Source organism: Pseudopipra pipra, chromosome 5 (assembly GCF_036250125.1).
Source record: "Pseudopipra pipra isolate bDixPip1 chromosome 5, bDixPip1.hap1, whole genome shotgun sequence".
Classification (NCBI taxonomy): Eukaryota; Metazoa; Chordata; class Aves; order Passeriformes; family Pipridae; genus Pseudopipra; species Pseudopipra pipra.
In genome coordinates, this window is record NC_087553.1 from 51,043,761 (window position 1) to 51,066,277 (window position 22,517).

The following is a 22,517-nucleotide window of genomic DNA, read 5'->3' on the forward strand; positions in this document are numbered from 1 at the left end:
GGGGACTGTCAGATTCAGGCTATCAGCAGATCTTTAGAGTAACCTATATAAAAAGCAGCTCTATAATTGCAAAGAAATTAATGAAAAACTGAGTTAGTTTGTAATATGGTCTCCAGCAAGGAAAGGCTTTATTGAAAGGTGTCTTATAAGCACATTTAATGTTGAACTGCAGCTCCATATTGCTGCTGTAGAAAAGTCTATCAATTGCAAGGTTTTCAGATAAAAGTGCAAAGGCGTTCTTTTTTAATTATATTTATGTAAATTTATAAATATTGTAAATATAAATGTCTTTTCCATTTCTCTGTTCAGAGCAGTGTACAAAGATGCTGATTTGTATCTCTTGGATTCTCCTTTTGGACATTTGGACATTTTTACAGAAAAAGAGATATTTGAAAGGTATTGTATGTTTTGATAGATTGTATTTAAGAATGTCACCAACCAGCACAAAGTAAAATCAAGAACAGGAATTTAATAACAGTACACAAATACTGAAGTGATCAAAATTATACCTTTTGAGGATATTTATTTTTCGGGATTCTCGTGGCTGAGTATATTGTGTTAGCAGCAGGATAGTACACTGCACTGGGAACAAGCTTGGTTCAGGTGTGAGCACTACTGCTCCCTCTTCCATCTCAACATATTGAACCTGCTATAATCTCTTACTCCCGGTGTGCATGGTTTTGTATCTGGTGTGTGTGTGTGTGTACCAGAAAGGCTTTCATTTATAAACACTTACTTGCTTTGTGAGTATAAATTTTTACAAAAAGCTATATTTTGTCCTGTTTTTCTAATCACTGAAAGTTGGGTCACATGAAAGTTCCCGCTGACCAGGAGATTGGTAGCAGGTTGTCCCAAGACAGAGACCTCTGGCTTGTCCAGTTGATCAAAAGAGTAAGGACAAACAGTGCCATCCATGGACTTTTTAGTCACCATAAGTTTGAAGCTTTGAAATCAGCTAATACTTTTAAATTTGGCAGCAAAAGATCTGAGTAACCCTAAGATGGAAAGAAATACTTCATTTTCAGGTTGAAATGCACTTTTTGGATTGACCTGAAATTGATTAAACTGTATCCCTTTTTCTGATTCCTGCGATAAAGTACTCACCCTTTACACATCTTAGCTCTACCATTTCCTTTGTAGTTTGAGGGACCACCCAAGAGAAGTGGGAGAGAAGCAGGTAAGAGCAAATAGATTGAGAGTGAAAGGGATAGAAGCAACATTCAATCATGAGGAAAAACCCCCTAAATGTTAACAATTCTGTCTTTTACAGCTGTGTGTGCAAGTTGATGGCAAATAAAACTAGGATCTTGGTTACTTCAAAACTGGAGCATTTAAAGATTGCTGACAAAATATTAATTTTACATGAAGGGAGCTGCTATTTCTATGGAACATTTTCTGAACTTCAGGGTCAACGGCCAGACTTCAGCTCAGAGCTGATGGGATTTGATTCTTTTGATCAGTTCAGTGCAGAGAGAAGAAATTCAATTCTAACTGAGACTCTCCGACGATTTTCCATTGAAGGAGAAGGCATGGGATCACGAAATGAAATAAAGAAACAATCTTTTAAACAAAAATCAGATTTTAATGACAAAAGGAAGAATTCCATAATTATTAACCCCGTTAATGCAAATAGGAAGTTCTCAGTAGTGCAGAGGAATGGGATGCAGGTCAATGGGATAGACGATGGCCACAACGACCCACCAGAAAGGAGGCTCTCACTGGTACCTGACTTGGAACAGGGAGATGTAGGTCTGCTTCGGAGTAGCATGCTAAGCACTGACCATATACTGCAAGGTCGGAGGAGGCAATCTGTGTTAAACCTGATGACAGGCACCTCCGTGAACTATGGACCAAACTTTTCCAAAAAGGGAAGTACAACATTTCGGAAAATGTCTATGGTGCCTCAGACAAACCTGTCTTCTGAGATAGATATCTACACCAGGCGCGTGTCTCGAGACAGCATCTTGGACATAACTGATGAAATCAATGAAGAGGATTTGAAGGTGTGTGTTGATTTACATTCAGCTTGGTTTTGATATGGTGATAGTTTAGTGCAATATATTTCTGATATATTTTTCTACTCTACTATTTCATTCCTAATGTAGACATTCTCTGTGGAATATGTTTTTGTAGTACCTGTGAAAATTTTTAACCTCAAATATTATCTTGAAATCATTGAAATCCTCAAAAATTTATTTTACCTGATTTCTTATAATTTTTGAATGTTATCTGTAAAGAATTTCAATACCGAGTTTTCATCTCCTGCACTTTACCTTTAAGATCACTTATGCTAAAATGAAATTTGAAACCATAACTTGGAAAAACATCATTGTAAAACATTTGACCTAAATATTGTAAAATTGACCTTTGAAACGTTAAGGCTCATGGAAAAAATAAAGTGTTTGAAGTACTAGCACAGTTTTTAGAACTGGAATTTAATTTGGCAGATTTGTCAGACTGCTTAGCTCTTGCATCCTGATATAGATACTGAACAGAGGAGTTAGCTTGATTTTACTCTAGTTTTGTGGATGTACTGGAAATTATATAATTAAGGGTGAGTTTTATACCAAGAACTGGACCAAAATTCTTTTTTTTCTAATAACTGTCAGTCTGTCATGATGAACTATTTTCATTTTGAAAACTAACAGTTTATTTTCTCAGGATAGGAAAATTTTCTGAAGGAGTTTCCTAGGTGGATAAAAATCTCTAAGAAATATTTAAACTCATAATTTGCTGAAGCACTGCCTATTTTTTCTTGTGATTTCAGCAGAAAAAAAAACCCTCAGTGTGTTTACAAATTTACAATACTAATCTCCATTGAAAGAAAATAGGTACTGATTAATAGTTTTTGATTCTGGTAGTGCTGGACAAATCTTGGTTCTTTCTTTCAGTGTTGTCTGAAAATTTGAAATAATCTCTAAATTGTATTTTTATATCCAAGATGACTCACCCAGTGAGTACCTTGCTCTCTAGCCATTATCGACTGATTTAAATGCTGCAGTTCAATTATTTGGAGTGAGTTAGCAGAAAGAATGGCAGCATTCATATGTCAGAAATTCTCATGTATAGATACTATTATAATTCTTAGTATGGTCTAACTGATTTTTTGATAGGAATGCTTCATAGATGATCCCGAAAGCATGGGTACTGTTACTACATGGAATACCTATTTCAGATACTTTACCATCCACAAAAACTTGATTTTTGTTCTCATTTTGTGTGTGATCGTCTTCTTAGTTGAGGTAAGAAAATCTGGGCTTGTTGTCATGTTGCTACAAATTATTTTTGTTCAAACTGTGTTCTTTGTGAGAAATGGATAAAGCATAAAGGCATCAGCTCATGTAGGTATTGCTTATTGACAGCTGCTGTTAAAATATATTGCAATAACTTTTCTACTGCTTAGATGAGCATTTATTTACCAAAGATAGTGGTTAGTGCACAGCAGCAGAAGACTCAACTTCTCAAAATATCCTGGGTATTTTCTGCTACGTGTTACCGTAAATAAGAACTGTCGCCCTATGCAGGTTTCTCCTTCACAGGTAAATAATCTTTCATTTTCCATTAAAATATATATTTCCAGAGCCTCGGGGAATTAACAACAATAATTACTGTAATTTTTTTATGAACACGTACATAAATTCTGGAAAATTGCTTTGAAAAATGAGTCACTAGTTTTGCTCCTAGTGAAAGAAAAGTGGTGAGTAAGGCGGAGTGCTGAATGGCTGTGATGGCATTTAAAGATGGATGGGGTATTCCTGCAGCATGCCAAGAACACTTTTTCCAAGTACTGTGTAAAGCACTATTGGAAAAAGCACTGAAGAATGTCTGGCTGTTCATGGAAGTCTGACTGTTTTCCATATAACAGAAATTGCCCATTTTTTATCTTGTCTCTCAATTTAGGAAAGGCTTATAGCATATAGAATCTCACAGTATGCTCCTTTACATTTAATGTCCTAAATCAAGTGTTTTTCTGAGGGAAGGAGCATGTTTCAGACTGGGAGATCAGTGTGACTGTATTCATATGTCAACTTATAAAATACAATGCTGATTTCTCTTGGTATTTTTCAACATGATACTTCCTAGATTTGCAAGGTGTGTGTATGTGCGAGTAGCTCACTTCAGCAGATCAAAACTGTGTTTCCTAGATGTAGTACCCGTAGACTAGGGTTGCTGAACTGGAAGAAAAGTAGTTACAAGTGGAAACATAGAGAAGGGCTTTGTGAAACTATTCTTCACAGTATTATCTACCTTCATCATCACAGCTGAAAAAACTCCTCTGTTTTGAGGAGTCAAGATGAGAACAGAATTCTGCTGGGAGATGTAAACATATTATTGTGAAAGAAGATTAATTCTTTTAAATACTTAATGCAAGACATCATGGTCAATCTTGAGTTATTTACTGTAAGACCTGCAAAAGTTAGTGGCTCCCTATGAGAAGACATTAGTTATGTGGTGAGGTATTATTACAATATATTTCTGTACCAGTGACATAAAAATTTATGGGGAGGAAATGTAGAAACTGTTTCAACCCTTAGAAAAAAAGATCATAGGCAGAAATAGAACAGATTGAAAAGGTGGTAGATGAGGTGAAGGTCTCCAGTATTTCAGTGGACAGACAAGAGAATGCGTTATAGACTCATCTTCTTTTGAGCACTGGAACACCTCACAATAAAAAGGGTTTAATTCTACCTTTTAAAAATATTACAATAGATTATGTGGAGAATTATGTAAAACTAAGCAGCCAAGCAATATCAGCCAAATAGATACACCAAATGTAGCTATCAGCTAGCAAGAACAACAATGCAGCAATAACTGTGTTCAAAGTTTGACATTCATATTTAGATAGCTGCCTTTGAAGGTACTGAGAGACTTACTCTTTTATAGTCATTAAAAATATTAATCTTTAGAACTTAAAATACGTTAAAGCATACAGTTGTCATTGGGAATGCATTAGCAAGCCTTTATGAAAGTACAGTAAAAAACAATAAAAGAATATTTAGGCACTTGAGAGCCTGATTGTGATACAAGTCTAAATGTAGCTTTCCTGGTGGGATGCACTAAATTATTTCTGTGGAAAGAAGCAGATATGACAAGGTTTTTGCTTCAGGGAGGTTTGACTTCCATCCATTTAGTATTCGTCCTCTAAAAACAGGTATAAAGTCAATGAAAGAAGATAAGTAAGAAAAAGTACATAAAGTGATAAGACAAAATTTAACTCTGTTTTCTTTGGTCACAGGTAGCTGCTTCTCTTGTTGGGCTATGGTTTCTTAAAAAGTAAGTAGTGGTGATGATTTGTCAAGAAATTTGAGGTCTCCTTTGTATTGATTTTTACTGTAAATAATTAATAAATTCTACCAGAATTTTCTGTGGATAAGCACTAGCTTATATTGAACAAAATGGTTCATAGCTGGATGATTAAATATCTCATGTCGGTGGTACCTTTAAATGATACTTCTTCAAGTGCTAACAGTCGAATGGTTTGTGCCTTGTAATTGAGTACACAACAGTGTATGCAAGACTTTATCTGGGTCAGCTCAGTCTGGGATACATCTTCAACATGCTGTAGTTCACTGCTGTCTTTCAGAGGTGCCAGATGAGACTTTTGCTTAGGAATATTTTGAGGGAGCAGTTTCTGTAAGACCCCATTTTTACAATTTCCTCTGCTCACCTATGAAAGGTTCCTAGAAGTCACAGGGTCAGGCAACTGAAGGTTAAACCATACTGAGCAGTGGTATGGCTTTTCCTGGGTTAATGCTTTTGATCCTTGTTTTGGTCCTGCAGTGATAAGTCTGTCTTTGAGTATAGAAGCATATGGTGACTTAGGTCTGATCTGGAGGAAGAGGGATTTATGTTGATTCCATTTACAATAGGTCACTAAAGCCTTTGATTTTTTTTTTTTAGTACATCTGAAGCATTTTACTTCCATAATAATTCAGGTTTTTTCAAGACTTATTTTTCCTGCTTAAAAGAATTGGTCGTGTTTTCCTTGATTAGGCTAGGTTTGTCAGTGATTAAACAGGCAGTAGATTTATTAGCCATTCATAATTTATATTTTATACATACATGACAATATTTAAAAAATGACTGGAAATGTATTTATATAACCATTGACATAGTTTTAAAACAAATTAGCACTGCAGTACTATTTGGTTTTGTTTAACAGAGAAAAAATAAAAATGTACAATTTACAGTAATGTATTTATTTTTAATTTCCATCACACAGGACAGCTTTGAAGGCAAATTCAACACAGTTAGAAAACAATACCTCTGACAGACCTCCTGTGATTGTCACTGACACTAGCAGCTACTACATCATTTACATCTATGTGGGAGTGGCAGATACCCTGCTTGCCATGGGAATCTTCAGAGGCTTACCCCTTGTGCATACGCTTATAACAGTGTCTAAAACTCTTCATCAAAAGATGGTGCATGCAGTTCTTCATGCACCTATGTCAACATTTAACTCTTGGAAAGCAGGTAACTGAGATGGCAACTCATCTATGCACTTCATGTCAATTAAACGGTTTTCATTTTGTTAAAGGATACTGTTTCCTTACATTTACATTTTAAATCAAGTGGAATGTTAAAAGTTTGTTACATAAAGTAATTTGTGAATCTCTTAATGAAACTTGATTGCACTTAAATGTGACATATTTCGGTTGTCAATTCTGATTCTGAAACATCACCTTGCAAGTTGGAGAAAATGAATTATTCACCGCTCTAGGCAATAAAACTAGAATAACTACTAATGAATAGACCTTGTCTAAAACCGCAGTAGAAAAGATATAGTCAGCTATGTTGTGAGTGACAAGAAGTCAGGTGTGGATGATAAATAGTGCTTTATTTCATGAGTAGTCCTACTAAAATGGCATAAAATATCAGCTAGTGTGAATAATGATATGCATATTCAGATTTGGTTCTGGAGCTGAAACAAAGCTCATTATATAACTAGTGCAACAAGTTCCATCACCCACTGTACATGAAGTTCCTATCTCATATGCTTCTTACTGATGTGTACTGGATTACAAGAGACACTGGTAAATGACAATACAACATACAGTTTCTCCTTCATTTTCTATTACCTGATGATTAATACAGTAATTCTGCTCAGAAACAAACTGGTTACAAACTCATACAAATGCTGACGTGCAAATTGTTTGCATATCAGCAGGGCCTGCTGCATAAGGGCTATGGACCTTATGCTTTGTGCCTCACTTTCTGCCCTTTATAATTGTTCCTTTGTTTTTATTACATTTTCCTAGCTTTTTTCCAAGATCTGAAGCAGAAGTTGTGTAGCCAAATTCCTCCAAGGGAAAAGAAGCTATAGCTCCACTAAACTGGAATGGAATTGTTTGTACTTGAAAAAATATTGTACTAATCCTTAATATTTTATATTCAGAAAAAATATACCTTTTGTTAAAGTAATAAATTTTGCATTTTGGGGGTATTAAAAAATTTGACTTCTTTTTATTTCTTAATGCATAGGTGGTATGCTTAACAGATTCTCAAAAGATACGGCAGTACTGGATGACTTACTTCCACTTACAGTATTTGACTTCATTCAGGTTTGTAGAACAAAAGTTCTAACTTTTTCTGTCTTATAGCAGTGTAAGCTTTCAGTTGTACACCATGCAAAAGAAGTCATATCAAATTTTTTTCAGTCTATATATCTATTTATATAGCTGCTTATCCTATAAGTCAACTTTATTGCTTCTTTTTGAGTACTTGCCTATATGTGTACCTCCACTGTTTGTGCAAATCACTCTTGATACTCAGGCTCAGAAACATCTTTGTCCTACAGGGTGCATATCCGTGCTGCTGACCACATTTAACTGCAAGACATAAAGGGCATTCCTTTGTTTCTTTCAGTTATCTTGGCTCGAGATTACTATTTTTTTCATGCTATTTTTTGATTGCAGTCAATCATTTACATGACTTTACCTCCTTAAGCTCTTCTGTTCCCATTTTGCTAGCATCACCCTTAATTAATTTCTCTTTTATTGAATGTATTGTTGGCTTTCTGTTCTTTTATCTTCTATGGAAATGCCAGCTTTTCCTTAGATGGAACTGGTTCCCAGAAAATTTTTAGAATAAAAGCAAATCTTTCCTGGCCCCCCTGTTCCTCTCCACCTTTTTTTTAGGTGATATACAGGTCCAACCTAATCAACCCAAACACTCTGCTGTACAGATTGCCTGTCTCCATCTTGAGTTTGCTCTGCTTTTCAGTCCCTACCAACATGATGATCTGATAAAGACAGTATTCCTTTCCTTATATGTTTGTTAGTAATTGATAGCTTTGGCTCATGACTTCAGAGAGGCCAGTGCAGCTTGACAGGAAGAGATTCAAGTACATTACACCTCTACTTCATGCCCTGCTGACATTGTGAAGACTTGCTGAATGAGTAAACACGGACACTGAGACTCTGAATCATTAGTATAATGCCTGGTGGAGATAGAAACAATCTCTGCTAACCTTCAGTTTATATTTGCTAAGTTCATCCTTCTGACTTCCCTGAGAATTTGATACAAAATTGTAGAGCTGGTTTTTACTCCCTCTTCTATGAGAACAAGCTGTTGGATGACTGTGGCTAACTGCTTGTTTAGGGACACTGCCTTCTTCTCTATTGCAGCTGTAGATATCATGCCATAGTTCTTCTTAGTACTTTTAGGGGCATTAGACATACCAAAGGGTCTTCCTTTTTAGGAAGCAAGGCTTTTCATCCATGATTAATGAGGCTTCAGGATGAAAGAGGCGAGTGTTACTTTCCAGTCCCTGGGATATACCCACTTGCCCATAAAAGAAGTGGCATCAACCTTGCCATCAGTGATGAGAGATAGCATCTGTGATACGTTCTCTGACAGCCATCGACCAGCTAATGACTGCAGTAACATTACCACTACTCTCAACATTCATATTGGTCTTCTACTAGTGTTTGCAGTGCAGTCACCATTTCTTGGAGATCCTTGTTGTGAGATGCTACTAGCACTTAGTGCTATCCCTAAGGTTTAATATAGTCACACTCAAAAGGTCATAGTGAACTCATTGAACATTTATGCCTATGGTTATGCCTGGTTTTCCCTAAATAATAAACTTGGGTTTGTTAATCAAATTGACCACTGCAGTCATTGCCACCCTGAACCATTGCTGAGTTGCTGTCTCTACCACCAGCTGCATTTTCCAAACTGGGAAATGTTGGAAGATGTCTCCCCTTCTGGCCTTTGTCCCAGGGCTGAAAGCTCAGCATCTGGGGTCACTGCAGCACAGCACTGTGGCTCTTAACTGGGCTGCATGAGACCTCTGCAGCCATTCCTCAATCATATGCCAATATAGTTGGCTTGTGTTTTAGATTTTTGCTTTTGCCTTTTTAGAGAAGGTATCATCTTCTGTCTGACTTTACACTTATTTTGTGTTTGAAGTTTATGAAGTAACACAAATGTTCATATTCAGCTTTTTATTGAAATAACTGTGGGACCAGCAGTGAGAACAATATGGCATCATAGTGACCTTTGCAAAATTTGAGTAAATGACATAAATGGGAATTATAACAGTCACTGAGTGACTGTAATCTCAAGTAACATGAGAGCTGTATAACTTGGCTCAATATCAATTGAACAGCTCATTTGCTTCTTAACAGTTAGAGATACAAGTGTTACTAAATTCTGCAATTCGAAGTAATGAGTAAACATAAATCCATTCTTGCATTGGTGCAGACCAGTGCTATACAGCCTGCCCAAGCATAACCCACATGTGTCACCATTCTTTAAAGAGAAATAAGAAAAACAGTGAAAGAAATCACAGAGTCATAAAATCATTTGGGTTGGAAGGAATCTTAAAAATTTCTAGTTCCAATCCCTCTGCAATGGGCAGGGACACCTTCCTCTACACCAAGTTGCTTAAAGCCCCATCCAACCTGGCCTTGAACATTTCCAGGGATGGGGCATCCACAGCTTCTCTGGGCAACTGTTCCAGTGCCTCACCACCCTCACAGGGAAGAATTTCTTCCTAGTATCTAATCTAAATCTACACTCTTTCAGTTTAAAGCCATTCTGCCCTTAGCTTGTTGCAGTAATTTTCTTTTATAGACTTTGATGTTGCTGTTGCACTACTCAGATTTCTGATGAAAAAAAATGTGTAGGAAACTTAGAATGCGCTTACCTGTTCATGGAAGACTCTAACTTGGAGCACTGGTAATTTAAATCCTTCCTTGAATTTATGTAAACATAGTAGCAAAAACACCAACTGCGGGTTTCTTCCTAACATGAAATTACTTTTGCTTTCCATCTGTTTCTTTGCTGACTGGTCATTTGCAGTGATGTTTCAATGCAATGTTCATAATTTTGTCCAAATTGTCATTTTGCAGTCGATTTATGCTGGTAAGTATGCAGCTTAAAGTAGTTGTTTAGTGTTAAAAGTAACAACCTGATACAAAGCAGTACTTTGCGATTCTGTGTACACTGACATACTTGATGTTCATTAGATTTAGATATGAGACAAAAATAGTCTAGGTGCTTAAGGTGCTTCTAGAGTAAAGATTGAGATCTGATTTAGCTAAATCTGTCTGGACCTACTGATGATAAGTAGAATGGTGGTAGTCTCTGGTGGGTTAAATAGATTAACTCTGGAACGATTTTGTTCCTTTTGAGTCATTTGTCACCTTAAACCACCTTTTTGTTCTTCTGAAACTGCTAATTTGTCATACCACAAGTTCTCGTACAACTTATTTCCTGTCTTCTGATCAGGATGAACAGTAGTGCTAGTTTCATATGTGGGTTACAGTCCCTTGAGCAAGCAGTGAGGTACAACTTGCCACTTTTTCTGATCCTCAGCGAAATTGCTTTGCCCAGAACCTTCAGGAGACTGGCATTCAGCTTCTGACAGTCTTGGACAGAGTCCAGGCAAGACAGAGACAGCATCAGTGGGTTTGGTGGGTGGCTGCAGATATTGCAAGTGTCCTTCTTACAATTTTAACTGGCGAGTGAGTGCCTAGTTGCCATTGTTTTTGTGTGGCTTAATAATTTAGAAGCCTGCAATACTGATTGTACTACAGAAAACACTTCTTTCATCTATTAGAAAAGATGGCAACTTTTTCCAACAGGTAATAAATCTGGTCCAAGTTACTTGTGATCTTTTCATGGAGGTTTGTTCTCAGCTGCAAAGACTACTTAGGTTAGCAATTTGTGTTTGTTGAAACAATACATGGTTGCCATGGGAAGGAGATTCATCATCAATCTCTAGTCTATAAAATGATAAGTTTACTATATCAATAGTATTTTTCTTTCATTCTGCAGTTAATACTGATTGTGATTGGCGCTATAACAGTAGTCTCAATATTACAACCCTACATCTTCCTGGCATCAGTGCCTGTGATAGCAGCCTTTATTCTGTTAAGGGCATACTTCCTCCACACTTCTCAGCAGCTGAAACAACTGGAATCTGAAGGTAGGAGCAGCAAAATTGGTAGACTTCTAAATCCACAACAGATCATTTGAGAAGTGATTCCCCCTTTCTCCTCTTTTTTGCCTTTTCTCCTGCAAGACATTGTCTCTGGGAGCAGAACACGTATCTCCTTAAAGCGATGGCTGTTACTGATCCAGCCAGTAGTGAGTGCTCTGCTGCCAAAGAGCAATAAAGAAGGTCTTTTTAAAGATGGGCTTTTAAAAGCCCACTGCAGCTGAAAACAAATAAAGGCCTGACATATAGTTTTCTTGAGAGTAAATGTAACTTGCAAAATTGCGATCAGACTTGGTATGTACCCTTTGAATTTCTTTCTTTGTAAGAAAAATTACAATTGATATATCTTGATTGCAAAGAAAGCTTACTTCTGAATAAGTTATTTGACTAAATTTCCTTCCGCACCCCCCATTAAGAGAGCAAAATATTCCAAATAAAATTGAAAACCTCATTCTGAAGTGAGACTTTGTAGAAGCAGGCACTGCTGCCTGGCTCTACAACAAACTGGCAGATCCTCAGTAAATCAGTCCTGAATCTTAAACAGTGATGATCCTCTTCCATTTTACTTAAGTGTAATTCTGAAGTTCCTCAGATCAAAGTTTAAATTTCTTTGATGTTCACAGGGAACCAATATTGGCTCACCACTTTTCATGTAATGCAAGATCTGCTTAAAATTACCATGTCAGTACAGTCAAAATCCAGAGCATTAAAGTACTCTGCCTGTGCTAAAAAACCTTCACATGAGGGAGTTATCAAAATTACAAGAATTAATTTTGGCTGGGGAGGAGTAGCCTTTCTCTTGTGGCATCTTACAGAAGGCCAGGAGCTTCCCCAGGTAGTGTGCTAACTATAAGAAGTAATGTGATCCCTTCCTGTCAATACACTGAATGCAGTTTCAACCCATTCTTGAAAAGACTTGGTTTTTATCCTGTGCTAGGATTACTTCAGTCATGTACTCCAACAACATATGTAAATCACACACTGACAGTAATTATGCTACTGTGAGTTAGAGCATAGAGGGGTGTGTTTGCATTATATTAAAGGTATTTACTTATCTATGTTTATGTTGTTCTAATTTAAACACTTTACAGCTCGGAGTCCAATTTTCACGCATCTCGTAACAAGCTTAAAAGGGCTGTGGACACTGAGAGCTTTTGGACGGCAACCGTATTTTGAGACCTTATTTCACAAAGCCCTGAACCTACACACAGCAAACTGGTTCCTCTACCTATCAACACTGCGCTGGTTCCAGATGAGGATAGAAATGATTTTTGTTGTCTTTTTTGTTGCAGTGGCGTTTATCTCTATCATAACTACAGGTATGGTAACTTTACTGGAGTACTGAAATGGAAGCCTTCTTCTTCTCTTTAACAGCTCAGCTTTGGAAGCTGCTAAGAGAAATAAACTATTACAAAATCTAGCATTCATAAGAGTCACTGATTTAAGTAGGTTGTAATAGTAAACACAATTTAATTAAAATAGAAATTACACCATTGTTATCTGCAGTCTGATATTGTAGAGAACTCATTAAAGGGATTAATCTGAAAATAACTGAAAAGACAGAGCTTTCCTTTTCTTGACTGTAATTGCTGTAAAAGTAATCTCATGTTTTAAACCACATTATTGTACTGAGCAGCTTGGATGTTGATTATCCTCTGTATAGCTCAAAGGTTTTTAGTAAATATAAGTTCCTCCCACTTGCAAATGGCTAAGACATGCAACGTTAATGATCTTTTAAAGCCACAACAATAGCAGAAATAGTCATCCAGTTCTTTAATTCCCAACCCACTGGCCCATTTTTCTATGTTAAGTTTTGCAAATTCCATTCAAAATCCCCTCAAAAATGACTCACAACTCCTAGTAAGCACAGTACATGAATGAGAATCACACTGTATGTTGCTGTCTGAATTTTAGCTGGGGCCCCTGACTGGCCAGGTGTAGCCAGCCTCCAACAAGCTGATGTCCCCAAAATGTTGGAATAATTCTGTTCTATGGAAAAACTCACCTACAGATTACTTCAAATACAATTTTTAATTCACTACGCTTTCATTATGTTTGGGCATTGTTCTACTTCTCCAGATTTTACACTGAACTTTGTGTGCAGGATCTGGTCACCAATACTATGGTCACTGATGAACAAGAATTTGATGATTTGTGGAGGGGTTTTTAAATCTAATATTCAAATTTCATTCAATCGTACTTCAGTGTTGAAAAGGAGTTATGTAAAAGTGTGCATTTTATCAAATATTGTATAGTTTATGAAATGCTATCCTCTATTTTTTGTATAAGGAGCTCTCCTTATAAAAAAACCCAAGCACACAATCACTTCTGTACAAAAATAGGCATGTACAGTACTTTTGTTACAAAATAGACTATTAGTTTCCCTAAAATTCACAGGGAAACATCCCCTGCTGCCCTTCTCTAGACTTCAGCAAGGCCTTTGACACTGTCTCCCATAATATACTCCTGGAAAAACTGGTAGCCCATGGCTTGGACAAGTGTACCCTCTCCTGGATTAGGAGCTGGCTGGAGGGTCGGGCCCAGAGAGTGCTGGTGAATGGAGCTGCATCCAGCTGGCGGCCGGTCACTAGTGGTGTTCCCCAGGGATCAGTGTTGGGCCCAGTCCTGTTTAACATCTTTATTGATGATTTAGATGAGGGGATTGAGTCCATCATCAGCAAATTTGCTGATGACACCAAATTGGGAGGGAGTGTCGACCTGCTGGAAGGCAGGAGGGCTCTGCAGAGGGATCTGGATAGACTTGAGAGATGGGCTGATTCCAATGGGATGAAGTTCAATAAAGCCAAGTGCCGGGTCCTGCACTTTGGCCACAACAACCCCATGCAGCGCTACAGGCTGGGCACAGAGTGGCTGAAGAGCAGCCAGGCAGAAAGGGACCTGGGGGTACTAATTGACAGGAAGCTCAACATGAGCCAACAGTGTGCCCAGGTGGCCAAGAAGGCCAATGGGATCTTGTCCTGTATCAAAAATAGCGTGGCCAGCAGGAGCAGGGAAGTGATCCTTCCCCTGTACTCTGCGTTGGTGAGGCCACACCTTGAGTATTGTGTTCAGCTCTGGGCCCCTCAGTTCAGAAAGGATATTGAGGTGCTGGAGCGGGTCCAGAGAAGAGCAACAAGGCTGGTGAAGGGACTGGAGCATAAGTCCTATGGGGAGAGGCTGAGGGAGCTGGGGTTGTTTAGCCTGGAGAAGAGGAGGCTCAGAGGTGACCTCATCACTGTCTATAACTACCTGAAGGGAAGTTCTAGCCAGGTGGGGGTTGGTCTCTTCTCTCAGGCACTCAGCAATAGGACAAGGGGACACGGGCTTAAGCTCCGCCAGGGGAAATTTAAGTTGGATATCAGGAGAAAATTCTTTACAGAGAGAGTGATCAGGCATTGGAATGGGCTGCCCAGAGAGGTGGTAGATTCACCATCCCTGGAGATTTTTAAACGCAGATTGGACATGGCACTGAGTGCCATGATCTAGTAAATGGACTGGATTTGGACCAAGGGTTGGACTCGATGATCTCGGAGGTCTTTTCCAACCCAATCGATTCTATGATTCTATGATTCTCATTTCTCACTTTGTGCCCTTACTAGTTTGGGGTTTCTTGTCTTATTGTTTTTCTGGATATTTTACTTAGAAGCACTATTAAAAAATGTTAAAATTTGTCATCTTGCTACCATTGTAACCTTTACTGTTACGGGCAATAGGCCCTTGGAGCAACAGTAAATTGCTTTTCTGAATCTGTCAGCTTTCATGAGGAATATTTTGCTTTTATTGCTTAATTCTGTAATTACTCTGATAACAAGATGTGTATAAGAAAAACAGGAGGTTTGCTGAAGAAAACCATAGAAGAAGTGGAGAAATCATACAAAGGCATATGGCTTAAATTCTCAATTCCTTTTAGCACATAGTGAGGTTAAAAATCAACAGTAAGGTAGTTTAAATGCTTGTATTGTATTGTATTGTATTGTATTGTATGAACTCATAAAACAAAATCCCTGGGAAATCCCACACTTGTAACAGCAGACAGTTAAAGCTAAAGAATTTATATCTGCATCTTTGTGAAACAGTAAGAAGATGTCCTCTATTTGCTGAAGAAATGAAAATGCAAACCAGTTCAACTGTTTTGAATTTTGAAGTTGTTAGCTGCGTTTGATGTTTTAGTTAGATAAGAGTCATTTCACAGATTCATGACTGTTGGGAAAAGAAGGTCAAAAAGATTACAGAGACCTGATTCTGTTTACAACTTAAGTACCAAGATTTAATTTTTTCCTCTGTCAGAGCAAGATGAGGGTTTCTAGTGAGTTCATTGCCAAAGTCAGGTGTTTAACTGGTGATTAACAGTCCTTTGTATGATTAATAAATCCATATTTTCTCCATGATACAAAAGAAGAGAGAGTATGGATATGCATTTTAAGATGTATGTGCTAATTTTCTATTGATTTTTTGTTTGCATAGAAATTGAATGTGTTTTTTCTCTCCACAGGTGATGGACCAGGTAGAGTTGGGATTATTCTTACTTTAGCTATGAACATTATGGGAACCTTACAGTGGGCAGTAAACTCAAGCATCGATGTTGATAGTTTGGTAAGCATAAAATGCACTGTGCTGTGCTTTCTTTTGAGGAATTGCCTTTTTTGGTTGATTATGGTTGTGCAGTGAATTATCTTGAGTTGGATATCAGGCAGATGTGTCAGAAAAGTTCCCCTCATACCTTTGGAAGCAACCTACTGGCTTTGGTACTGCTCAAACTGAGTTTTTCCATGATCAAAAGTTTTCCTGGCCTACAATAAGCAACTTGCATTTGACTTCCTTGGGAGTCTTTTTCTGGTTTTAGCTAAAATACTCTCTGACATAAGGCTTTGTATGTATTAACCCCTTTAATTTTAAAAGGCAGGATTAGCTTTAAAACATAATATTTCACAAGGCTAACTCATCCTCACCTATTTGTTGAGATATGAGAAGCAGACAGTAAACTCATAAAAGAATATGAGTTCTTACAGTTTTTATCATACATTGACTTAAATATATGAAAATTTTAGCTGTTATGTTAAAATGTAATAGTTACTTGTCTCATTACACTTCAGTCATTCTAGGATGTATTTTAGGCAGAAGTCATGTAACAAAATACAGTAGCCTTAATAAACCAATAAAAAACTTTCTGAGAAAAAAAACCCTCCCACATCCAGTCATACCTTCTCCGAACCCTAACTTAGCTTCTTGAGCCAACCATTTCAGTATTGAAAAACAAACAAACAAAAAAATACTGCAGATCTTAGAGACCATTAAATCCTCATTAGTTTAAATGTGTTGTCATATTAAAAATATGTAATTGGGGCAGATGGTGACAGTGAAGCAATATTTGCAGTCCAACATATTTTTTTTTAATAAGTAATCCTGAAGGAATCCTTAAGAGCCCCCAAACTGGGAATTAACAACTTACAACACCTAATCTCTTGTTTACACATGTGACTGCTGATAGTCCAGAAAGCTGATGGCCATTCAGGGACACCTTTTTTTCTGTCCTCCAAATGTTTTATGCTGGCTCTTTCTTTGCTTGTCAGAAGAGCCTGTCTTGAAGGGCAAGCACTTTGTGAAAGGGCTTTGTTGCTGTAACTACTAGACGTGCTGAACAGCGATTATATGACTGATAATGAAGTAAAATGTGCTGTTAATAAATCACAGAATCACAGAATTGTTAGAGTTAGAAGGGACCTCTGAGGATCATCTAGTCCAACCCCCCCTGCCAAGGCAGGGTCACCTAGAGCAGGTCACACAGGAACACATCCACGTGGGTTTTGAATGTCTCCAGAGAGGGAGATTACACAACCTCCCTGGGCAGCCTGTTCCAGTGCTCTGCCACCCTCAACATAAAGTTCTTCCTCGTGTTGAGATGGAACTTCTTGTGTTTTAGTTTTTGCTCCTTGTCCTGTTACTGGGCACCACTGAAAAGAGTCTGGCATCATCGTCTTGGCACCTACCATTCAGATATTCATATGCACTAATGAGATCCCCTCTCAGTCTTCTCCATACTAAACAAGCCCAGTTCCCGCAGTCTCTCCTCATGGGAGAGATGCTCCAGACTCTTAATCACCTTTGTGGCCTCTGCTGCACCCTGTCCTGTAGCTCCTTGTCTTTTTTGTACTGAGGAGTGCAGAACTGGGCACAGCACTCCAGATGAGGCCTCACTAGGGCCGAGCAGAGGGGCAGGATGACATCCCTCGACCTGCTGGCCACACTCCTCCCAATGGCACCACAGGATACCATTGGTCCTTCTGGCCACAGGGGCACTGCCGGCTCATAGTCAACTTGTCAGCCACCAAGACTCCTAGGTCCTTCTCTGCAGAGTTACTTTCTAGTAGGTCAGCCTGCAAAAATACAACAGTGACAACAATGTTCACTCAGCTCTCATTTGTAAACTCCATCTTAGCCCTGTAAGGTGTAATGTGATCACTCTAAGCGTAACAATCTGTATACAAATAATGTGCACATATTACATGGCTTAATACAAACTGAAAGTGTTTCACAAGAGCAACAGGAAGTCTTACTGTAGAATTCAAAGGGTGTTTTGATAAAGAAGAACTTCCCCTTTTTAAAAATAGAGTGATATTAAAATGTAATCTATTAGTAGCAATAAGGAAGTAACTCCCTTTTCCCTGAAAAGAAAATCTCAAGTTGTTCCAGATATTTCTGAGTACTTTGCTCTATATTAAGCAAACTACTGCACTGGAGCACTGGTTATATTATATTAATGAGAGCCTTCTAAGGTACATCAGTTTATTGGTGAATCCCCTGGACATCTTTTAGCAGCGAGTAACTACCCACCCCCATTACATGAATTTTCAGGTATACCAGATGACAAACTAATAGATATTGCTGGCAGTATGATTTTCCTAACATTCAAAAGCTGCTCCTGTGCACAAGCAGATAAGAATAGCTTAACGGTGTCAAGACAATAAAACTGCTTTACTGGGTGATGCAGATGTATTATTTTCTACTCTGTAGTACTCTGCATTTAGCACTTCCCTCTTTAAAGTATTTTACAATTATTTGGTTAAAGATGTACTGCAAAGTTTTGCCTGACTTAATAGTCTATTTGGTCATACTCTGTTTTTCTCTCAAAGAGTACTTTGAAGCTCCCCACAAGACCACACCGACTAGAACTGACACATCTCCACCTGTCTCCAGTTATAGATATGCATGCACCGCTCAGTGACATCACTATTACCCTTCCTTGAGCAGCTGTGACATCTGTGCTTACAAGACTGCAGACAAGCATGCCTGAGTGAATAGCACATTTGTAGGTAGCAGTCTTTGGTTGTCAGATAAGTGGGAGTTTTCTGCAATGGTTGCTGCATAGTTGAAAGCCATGCCCAAAGGAGTAGCTGCTGAACTTAGTACATAATATTAAGCTCCTACTGAGTTGTTTTACAAAATATTCAGGGTACAGGACATGAGTGAAATAAATGCAAGCAGAAGGACAGAAAGACAAGAGAGTAGGGAAACAGGATCATATGAAAAAGTAAAAAAATGTATTGGAAGAATTACTGGCCAAACAGAGGGGTGGGTGGCAATTTTGACTTTATTCCACACAATCTCCATCTTGAGTTTTCCATGACACTGGCACGCATGTTGAAGAATTCTGAGTTTCTAGGTCAGTTTTTATTTTTACACACATAGATATTGTCTTTGAAGCACTTTCTATTGAACAGATTTGGCTTTAACTGAAAAATCCCTATTATCTCTTAATTCCCCAAAATGGTTTAATGGTTTTGGCATTTCATTCTCTACAGCCCTGATACTTTATCTGCTCAGCTTTTTTCTCTTCTTTTTTTTTTTTTTTAAATTCCCAAATGTATGTGGTTGCTCTGACAACTATACATTTTTTCATTTAAAGCTACCAGTTAGGCTAAATTTCTTTCTCTTTGATAATTTCTGCTAATATCCCTTTAGTTGGTTTTCAGTCTTTTTTGTATACCTCTAGACAGTCATGTAGTATTTTATTTTTTTTTCCTTCATAAGGAAATAGAAAGTAAGTTTTCAGTAAGTGTTGCTTTCACAGAAGCATTAGCTAGTCCCAGTGGACTATTTTAGTATTTTATAACCTCCTCCTTCGCTGTTACATATACTGCAGTAGCAGTGCTTTAACTGTAAAGGACAGTCCCTTTTATCAGGGAAAGAGAAAATGCCATGCTTTTATTGTTGCCAAGATTACTTATATAAGGAGATATAAAAAGAATCCCCCAAAGAGATATTAAAACCAAACTTGTTAAACCTCATGGTGCCCCACCCTGTACATCAGGGATGCTGAAGAATTAAAGTAATACATGGTGGAGAAGAGGATCAAATAAAAAAAGTACAACTGTAAAAAATAATGATGCTTTTACAGCTGATTTTCATGCTTTTATTTTCCCATACTATTTCTCCTTTAATCTGTTCAATCAATTTTTTTTTTTCTTAATCTAGGACATTATCTTCATATACCTTTTACTACTTTTGGCAGAAAACCTGAGAACATTGTTAATTTCCAAAGTTTAAGTAGACTTAATACTTGACTGAAAAATCTGCATGAAAATGACAGTTCTCAAACTGAGTGTTGGTCATCTGGAAGAGAACAGAATCAAGAAAAATTTGTTAGAATATTTTCTTTTCTGCCTGCCTGCATAGCAGTGTGAAAAAGAGAAAAAAAAATCAGTACAAGTTTGACATGAACTAAATATTTCATTTTTCAAGGTTCGAAGAGAAGTGTATGTCCTATAAGTGCACCCAAAATGTAACAGCAGAAGATATCTAAACTCAGTAAAACCATATGGGCTGCCTACAGAGTCAGTTTTTGCAGTGACTTAATGCACAGGGTTTTTTTACAACATGAACCATTGGACCAGCCTCTCATAGGATCTCTCAGTTGTACACTGCACTTTCCAGGCAGCATATTTGTGAGGAGGTGATGTCTTGCAACATGTGTGGTCTGGAGAGGGTGACTGCTCTCTTTTTAGCAGAAGAGAACATAGAGCCTGAATAAATTAATTGCATTAGATTACTTGTAGAAGAATTACTTCTTCCACCTTCTGGAAATATACATTACATGATTATATTATGAATTCTCCTTCAATGTTAAGAGGAGTTTAAGTGATATTAATGAGAAAATAAATTAAAGATTTTTCAGTATTATTAAAATCTCAGTAGAATACAATTAGGCAAGGCTAAAAATAGTGTACTATGTTTTAGACATTTTTAGATGGAAGTAGTAAATATACTCCTTTATTCAAGAAGGTTAAAGAATGTGAATGTAACAGGCACATTGTTGATGGGAATAATGGATAAGAAACTTGCTGTCACTTACACTATACCTGTCATTGTGAATGACAGATTTTTGCCTGTGAAAGGAAGAACAGATATTTTTGTAAAATGTTACTGACACTTATGCTGCATTCTGCCCAGATCTTACTCGTAATTCAAATTATAGAACAAGGAAAGCATCCTTCTGAATTGATTTAAAAATATTAAACAATCTAAACTATCTGCATATGTGACTAATAAATCTTGCAGGGTAGCTGGGACATAGGGATGAAATTTTCTGTTGTATGGGAAGACTTTTTGTCCAGCTGGCTTCATAGCTGATATTAGCTAGTGTGTAGTGGTAATAATGGGAAATAATGGAAAATCTCTGCCTGTACAAACATTCACGGCTCTTGATGAAGCCAAGAAAGACCTTCATTTCTGAAGTGGCTATATGTCTATGAAGATAAGATTTCTGAAAACAAATGTACCATAAAATTAAATAAATGCATGGTGCTCATTGTGGGATTTTACTACAGAAAGTCAGTTAAGGAGAAAATTGTCAGTCTGATCCAAGGTCTTCCTGTTTGTATCACCAAAATGAGATTACTTATGTACATCAACATGGTGATGATGCCTTTCCATCTTGTACAATGGTTGAGATGGAAATAATAATCCATAGGCTTGGGTGTTAGCATGCTTTTTAAAACAGTTGTGTTTCAAGATGCTGAGATATAAGCTGTGATCCCAGTATTTCCTTGCATTGTGTATAAATTTGCTCCTACATAGAAAATCTACCTAACAGTATTTCAGTCTGGATCTAAGAGCAGAAAGGAATGGTAATACATCAAGTAGAGACACTTTGCAGAACAAAGATGTACAAGGAATTTTCCACAATACCACTAGAGATATTTTACTCTGAATACTGATTAGAGAACTAATGTTGTTTATGGAGACAAGTTTTTGTAAAACAAGAAATCTAGTTAATTAAGTTAGTTGGACTAAGGCACTTAGGAACCTGAATGTAAGGGAAAGTTATGTCATCTTCAAGTAAAGAGCTGAAATTTAGGAGAAAAATAGGACATTTTGGAGACTCTAGGACTACCAGCATGAATTACATTCTCTGAAAGTGTATTAGAAATTAAAGCCTCTACAGAATGGATTTTAATGTTAACCTAAACAAGCTATGTGTGGGAGGTCAAGAAGCAGATAGCAAAGGGAGACTTAACAAAATTGGAGTTAGGCCTGCAAATGGCTCAAAATCTGAATAAATCCTTGGTCTCAATTTTTAGTAAATGGGCAGTGTCTAAACTGTGGAGAAGAAGGTAGAAATGAGACTTATAATATCTGAGGTGGGAATTATATGCAAAACCAGCTAGAATCCCGGTCTCCTTAAACTTCCTGTACAGTTTGTGGAGAGACACACGCATCACATGTGAGTCAGTCCATATAAAATTGGAGTCTTCAACTAGGTGTGTTTGGGTTCTGCTGTTGGACATTTCAGTTAAACATGTGAAAACAGACTGGAACAATGCTGCCCAGACCAGGTAGGACCAGACATCCCATCCTAGGCTTCAGGAAGAACTGGGTGAGAGCCTAGAAATCTGGTAATGGCCACTTCAAATAAATCCAACAAGCTGGCAGTGGTGGTGGCACGTGATAGAATAACATCTCTCACTTTTTGGTTAGGAAGGAGAAATGAGAAGTCATTGATGCCGCCATTGATGCTGCCATCAGTTTGTTAGTATGATGGAAACATTCTTTAGAAACAATATTTAAG

The 22,517-nt window shown here is 37.5% G+C and overlaps 1 protein-coding gene across 2 annotated transcripts in view; it reads left to right on the forward strand.

Moving 5' to 3' along the window:
• CFTR (CF transmembrane conductance regulator) overlaps window positions 1-22,517 on the forward strand; it is an 85,641-nt gene that overhangs the window by 42,803 nt on the left and 20,321 nt on the right. For both annotated transcript variants that reach the window (XM_064656039.1, XM_064656038.1), the window contains exons 13-21: window positions 310-396; window positions 1,271-2,003; window positions 3,114-3,242; window positions 5,237-5,274; window positions 6,224-6,477; window positions 7,486-7,565; window positions 11,290-11,440; window positions 12,544-12,771; window positions 15,945-16,045. In XM_064656039.1, the coding sequence (XP_064512109.1) occupies window positions 310-396; window positions 1,271-2,003; window positions 3,114-3,242; window positions 5,237-5,274; window positions 6,224-6,477; window positions 7,486-7,565; window positions 11,290-11,440; window positions 12,544-12,771; window positions 15,945-16,045 (1,801 nt within the window). The remainder of the gene's footprint in view (window positions 1-309; window positions 397-1,270; window positions 2,004-3,113; window positions 3,243-5,236; window positions 5,275-6,223; window positions 6,478-7,485; window positions 7,566-11,289; window positions 11,441-12,543; window positions 12,772-15,944; window positions 16,046-22,517) is intronic.